Source organism: Petaurus breviceps, unplaced genomic scaffold, assembly GCF_028583685.1.
Source record: "Petaurus breviceps papuanus isolate PSGF00001 unplaced genomic scaffold, PetGlider_PUasm1.0 90865, whole genome shotgun sequence".
Lineage (NCBI taxonomy): Eukaryota > Metazoa > Chordata > Mammalia > Diprotodontia > Petauridae > Petaurus > Petaurus breviceps.
In genome coordinates this window covers 3,040,574-3,047,319 of record NW_027187367.1, presented here as the reverse complement: position 1 = coordinate 3,047,319, position 6,746 = coordinate 3,040,574, and the positions used below count along the sequence as shown (strand labels likewise).

The 6,746-nt window shown below is 40.0% G+C and overlaps 1 protein-coding gene across 1 annotated transcript; it reads left to right on the top strand.

Moving 5' to 3' along the window:
* Window positions 1–964: 964 nt before the first annotated feature.
* On the top strand, window positions 965–5,623 carry LOC138149918 (ubiquitin D-like). The gene is made up of 2 exons (XM_069073125.1): window positions 965–1,095; window positions 4,863–5,623. Exons 1-2 carry the CDS (start codon window positions 1,069–1,071, stop codon window positions 5,328–5,330), a joined length of 495 nt encoding a protein of 164 aa, XP_068929226.1. The 5' UTR covers window positions 965–1,068; the 3' UTR covers window positions 5,331–5,623.
* The last annotated feature ends 1,123 nt before the right edge of the window (window positions 5,624–6,746 follow it).

Sequence of the window (6,746 nt, the reverse complement as noted above, 5' to 3'; positions counted from 1 at the left end):
ATCATGCATGTGTAGGGAAAATATGGGAATCAACAACGTTTTGCTGAACTGAGGACACATCTAAATGAATAGGACGGATGAATAGACTGATGGGGGTTGTGATGGTGCTCTTGGTGAAATCCTAAGGCTTGCTGAAGACATTTCCTAAAGACTTGTTTCCTCTTGAGACCATCCTCCTCTGCCATGTTGCAATCAATCATTCCAATCATCCATTCCACTGAAACATATAGAAAAAAGTGATGGGAAAACACTGGATTTGTAGTAAGAAGAACTGGGTTTGCCACTTACTAATTGTTTGACCTTAGAAAAATCTGTTAACCTTCTTGGCCTTCATTTTCCTCATCTATAAAATGAAGGGACTGGGCTAGATGGTGTAATGGTAATGGAATTTGAAGATCCCCTTGTACTGGCAAGCTAACAGGTACTTAGCATTTGGTTTTGGGTTGTGTTAAGACCCAGAGCTTTTGAATCCTACAGTGGGGTGGACTTGTTGATGTGACAAGAGGGGGCTGAACAGGGAGGAGCTCGTGTTGTGCATAGGGAAAAGTCCAAGCTGAGAGAGGCCATAACTTCTGGGAGAAGCATTGTGGAGGCAGAGAGAGAGAGAGAGAGAGAGAGAGAGAGAGAGAGAGAGAGAGAGAGAGAGAGAGAGAGAGAGAGAGAGACAGATAGGCCCTCATTGACCTTGGGAGTAAAAGCTAGAATGGAGGAATGTAGAGTTGTCTCTTTCTCTGTGGGTCAGTAGATAATCTTGAGATGAAGTTTGTCTCTTTACCATCTCAGTGGAAGAAAACTTCAGAGACTGACCATGTGGACAAAGCTAGTTCTTTAAGTGAATGAAGCTCTAGTTATGACTTTTTGTTTCCCTTTTCTTTCTCTACCAACCCCCAAACAGAAAAACCGAAAGTAAATTGCTTTATGAGAATAGCACCAGGCCAAAGGTTGAAATTAAGCCAACTAAGCTGGGGAATTTCCATCCTCTCACTCCACCCTCAAGTTCCCAGCCACTTAAGATAAAAGTCTGGTAGGGAAACTCATTCCTCATTCTATTCTTTCTCAGCTTCAGAGATGGCATCTAATGGCCCTTGTCTTGTTGTAAGTCACTGTGTGTGTGTATGTGTATATGCATGTATGTGTGTATGCATTGGATAAGGCCTTAAGATGAGGGGAGATACCTTTGTGGATTGGAGTGGAGTGATGATGAGGTTCTAGACTTGAGATGTTTAACAGAGAAGGCTTCTTAGAGTAGAAGAATTTTGACCTGAATTTTTAAACGGGAGGATGGACATGGACTAACAGGGAAGAATTAGCTACTTAGCTATCTTTAATGTAACTTTATTCCCAGACTTAACTGGGTATCACTGGAGTGGGGAGAGAAGTCTGCCTGAGGGTTCACTGGCAATGTTTGAAGAAAGTTAAGTTTCTTCCTCTAATAGAATGGAATTGTGGGAAGTAGGAAGAGCACTGGCTTTGAAGTCAGAAGTCCTGCTTTCAGATTCCAGGTCTGTTAATATCTATGGGACCTTTACATATATGGACCTCAGTTTCCTTATGTATAAAACAAAGTGGTTTAGTTAGGTGACCTTTAAGGACCCATGCAGCTTTAAAACCTAGAATCCTATAAGGAGTTTAGAGAGCTGGTTCAACATTCTTTTTTACTTACCTTTCTAGAGGCTTTCTAGGCCCCAGAGCAGGCTGACATCCCTCCTGTAAAGGAGGAAATTAAGTTCTACTTACCTCATATACTTGTTGAGAGGATCAAATCAAATAATGGAGGCAAAGTACCTTATAAGTCTTAAATAGCTTTGTAAAGATTGATTATTAGTAGAATTTTTATGTAAGTGTTTACAGATTTATGGTTTTATCCTCTGAGGGGTATCTGCCCTTTCATAGAGAAAGCAATGGGGGAAGAGAAACAGGAAGAAACATCACATGGTGGAATTTTACTTTGGACCCTTTATTCTTTTGGAGCTCCTAGTCTGGTTTTAGGAGTGGTCACACAATCTAGTCAGTCTGTCAATAAACATTTATTAAGTGCCTACTATGTTCCAGACTCTGTGCTAAGCTCTGGGGGTACAAAGCAGGTCACGACAATCACTACTCAATAGGATCTCACAGTCTAATGGGAAAGACAACAAATAAATATGTATAAAGGAAAAATAGGAAGTAAATAGGAGAGAGAAGGAACTAGAATTAAGAGGAGATGAGAAAGGCTTCCCATAGAAGTTGGAATTTTAGTTGGGTCTTAAAGGAAGACATGGAATCCAGTAGGTGGAGATGGGGAAAGAGAATGTTACAGGCCTGGGGAAGAGCCATAGGAAATGCCCATAAGCAAGAAGTGAAATGTCTTGTTCTTGAAACAGCAAAGAGGCCAGTGTCACTGGATTGAAGAGTGTGTGGCAGGGAATAAGGTGTAAGAAGACTTGCAAGGTAGGAGGTGGCTAGTTTATGTCGGGCTTTGAATGCTAAATAGAGCATTTGCATTTGATCCTGGAGGCAAAAGGAAGCCACTGGAGTTGACCATGTAGGGGAATCACATATTTGGCCCTGTGCTTAAGAGAAATCAGAAGGTTAGATTGTAGTGGAGAGAGATTTGAGGCAGGCAGACCCAAGAATAGACTACTAGGGGGTAACAGACATAATTCTCAGGACTAGCCTTAGCTAATTTATAAAAAAAACTACATCATATTTTTAGGTTTGTAAAGTACTATAAAGATATTATTTATTTTGATGCTCACAACAACCCTGTGAGGTAGGTAATTCATTTTGCTAATGAGGGAACTGAGGATGAGAGAAGTTAAACAATTTGCCCAGGGTCATACAGCTAGGACAGTGTGAGGCAAGATTTGAACTCAGTTCTTCCTGACTCCAAGTGACTTTTTAACTGTACCAGGTATAGACAGAAGAGCTTAGACCAATAATAGACCAAGAAGCATAGGTGACTATGGTGCAAATAACACCGATGATGTAAAAATAATATTAATTAGTTAGACTAGAACCTGGACATCCCAGGTAAGGGTTGTCCTTCCAAGCTGTTTGTACCCAGGGAGGCTTAATATGTAATCAAATGATGCTGCCATTACTCAACACCAAATATCTTTAGAGTCCCATACTCCTTTCAGGAGTCTCAATACTGGTATATCTCCATTTTTTGGAGAATGGATTTGAATTTTGGAAACTTCCTGAAGATATCCTGAGACAAATCAGATAAACAAAGTAGGTGATCGAATTGAGGAATCTGATTTTCAATCAAAAACAAGCTTATGGCCATCTTGGGTGGCTGCAAATCAGGCTCCTTAAGTGGCTCTGAAGACAATTTCAGAATAGGAGTTACAACAATGTGTAAAAAAGGGCAGTATTGGGGACAAAGGGACAATATGAATGGAATGTCATTCAGGAAGGGCTTCCTAGAAAAGGGGAAGGGTTTGGAGAGAGGTGCCTGGTGGAGGATAAACAGCATTGGTCAAGGAGACAAGAGACCTGAGTTTGAGCAATAGCATATCTACAAACTTGGTGCATGATTTCGAGGAGGCCCTTCTTAGTCCCCCTAGTTTCTGATGCTTTCCTCTTTCAGATTACCTTTATTTACTCTGTATATATCTTCTAAGTATTTAGCTATTTACAAGTTTATTCCCCACTGGAAAGTAGGCTCCTTGAGTGCAGGGACTTATTTTCTTGTCTTTCTAAAAATAATTGCTAGCTTTTATATAGTGTTTTATGGTTTGCAAATAGTTTTACAAATATCTCATTTTATTCTCACAATAATCTTGAGAGGCAGGTGCTTTTATCATTTTCATTTTACAGATGAGGAAATTGAGCCAGGAGGCAGTCAAGTGACTTGTCCAGGGTCACACAGCTGGTCAGTATCTGAGGCTAGATTTGTACTGAGGTCATTCCTGACTCCAGTTCCATTGCTCTACCCACTGCACCAGCCAGCTGCCTCATTATTCTCAACACTTAGCACACTTCCTGGCACATATAGTGGGTTCCTAATTGATTCTGATTTACCTTGTCTGCACTTCTCTATAAAATGAGGGAGGTTGGCACTACCAATCTCCTTCTACAGGTACTTTCAGCTCTAACAATTTATGACTCTGTGATTAGTGAAGAGGAGCTCCTTGAAGGCAGGAACTATGTCTTTTTTGCCATAATACCTCAGTGATGGCACAAACTAAAAGCTTTATAAGGCTGGCTGGATGAAAAGAAGCAGAAGTCAGCCCAGGAAGAGACAATGGCATTAGTAACTTAACAGACCTTTTAGGCACCTGTTCTAAGCACTGCATTGTACCAAGAACTGAGGAAAATGCAGAATGAATAAAGAGATTGTACTGAGAGTATCAAAATTAGTCAATACACATTTATGAAGAGCTGATTTATTATGTGGCAGGCACTGTGCTAAGCTCAAGGTATTTTATAATCTAGTAGACACACCCACAAAGAATAATAATAAAAATAAAGCCTTGCAAGTCATCCAAGATATATAAAACACTTCCTCCAGAGATACAAACTGTCTGAGGAAGGAAAGACCATTTCCGACTGGGAGTATCAAGGAAGGATTCATAGAGGATTGGTGGCATGTAATTTGGATCTTAAGTGATAGGAAAGATAATCAATTGTCAGAGACAGTGGAAGAGCATTCCATATGTAAAGAATGAGGTAAAGAAAAGAATGGAGGAAAGAAAGGATAGATGGAAGATAGCAGGCATTGCCAGTAGTCCAGTTAGGTTAGAGCATAGCTCATGGAACAATGATGTTATACTGTAGAGGACCATTTAAATGCTAACCTAATCAATGACCTCAAAGGTAGACAGAAGCAAGTCATGAGTTTTAAAAATATCTACTCCTTTCTTCTCTGTCTTTAGGTGAATGTACATTCCCCAGGACAAGAGCTAATGAAATTCACTGCCCAGAAAGATGACAGGGTGAAGAAGATTAATGAGCACATTCGGTCTAAAACCAAGGTCCCTGTAAAAAACCAGATGCTTCTCTTGGGCTCCAAGACCTTAAACCCTGAAAAAAAGTTGTCCCACTACTGGTTGGACCCCAGCACAACTATTCACCTGACCCTGAAGGTGGTGGAACCAAGTGATGAGGAGCTACAGGTGTTTCTGAGGGAGATGGATGATGGAAAGAAATACCCGCTTCGTATCCGACCAACCAGCTCAGTGTCTCAGGTGAAGGAGGTGATTAAAGCCACAACAGGAGTGCCCCCTGAGGCCCAGATTGTGAGCTGCAATGGCAAGAAGCTGGAGGAGGGGAAGATTATGGCTGATTACCGCATCCAGAAGGGCAGCATTTTCTTCTTGTCTAGGTTTTGCATAGGAGGCTAACCAGAGAGAAGGGGGAATGAAGTAAGGAGAAAATACAGTTCAAAATCTTCCAGCTGATTCCTGCTTATGCCAAACATGATTCTTTCATCCCTTGCAACAAAAATTCAGAAGGAAGTAGACAAAGTAGAGAAGAAAGAGTAGTAGTGATGCTGGTGCAGTAGAGTAATAAAGAGCAAGCAGAAAAAGAGATGATTGGAGGAAAAGTAACTGAGGAATTAATTTCAAGGTTAATAATTCTGTAACAGTATACTTCTAATGTGCTGTTTGAATAAAATCCTTTAACGCTTTTTGTAGTCAGGGTCTTCTTGTGTTACAGTTATTGAAGGGATACAGAATGAATTCACCCTAGGTCATGTAGCAATTAAATTGCCAAGACTACATTAGAACTTAATTCTCTGGACTCTCAGTTGAAGATTTCTTCCTCTACAGTAAATTCGATGTTGGGAACAGGGAGATTATCTTGCTCTCTCCAGTTTAGTACAGTCAAGAGATCCCTTTTCTGTTCTTATACCACCATGGAGATAATTCATTATGAAGAGAGTTAGTTATTCTGCTATCATTAAAGTATAAGGCATGGAAGAGGAAAAAAGAAAATTATTCTTTTGCCCTACTTTTGACTGTATCTGATGTAAAATTATATATTTTATACCTCTCCCCAGTCTTTAAATGAATAATCCTTTATGTGTCCTGATTAATGGAGGCAATAAGCAAAGATATACTGCTTTTCTCTCCTACAAGAGTAGTTGGTGCCATAAGGAAAATGAAGTCTTTCAGGAAATAGTTTTGGGGGATTATTCTCCTGCTTCCTAAACAAGAGTTTAGGAACATCGGGGAACACTTCTCTATTGTCATTCCTAATAAATTTCCCTCTTTTAACCATCCCTAAAGCCCCTAGTGGGGCTTTTGAGTTTCATAGGATCCCATCCCCCCCTTTCTCTCCTTTCTGAGACTTTTCTTTCCTCATGTACTCTCCATGCTTTTTATATATGGGTCATGTCTTTTTCTTTTAAATGTCCTTCTGCTTTCTATACAGTACTTAAATCCTTTGTTATTTTCAAAATCTCAAAAAGTCCTTCCTCTTCCAGTGTTGTGGTTTCATGATGTGTTGTGTTGGAACCACATCAAAGAATTCAGTTAGACCACCTATAATCCATGTATAGGCATTTATTGAGATTGATGCCTTTCACGAAGCAAGTTAAGTTCCAACACGAACCAGCAACTCCAGAGAAAGCAAGATGAATTTTTATAGGGTAAAGATGTAATTAGATAACAGAAATTATGAATATTAAAAAGGCAGGAGGGGTTTGTCAAGGGATTAGGTATTAGAAGAGAGGTTCCTTCTATGGTTTGGTGGTGAAACATTCTGGTCATGCTGCCTTCCAATTGGCTAACTATTATGGTCCTGTCTGGTCAAGA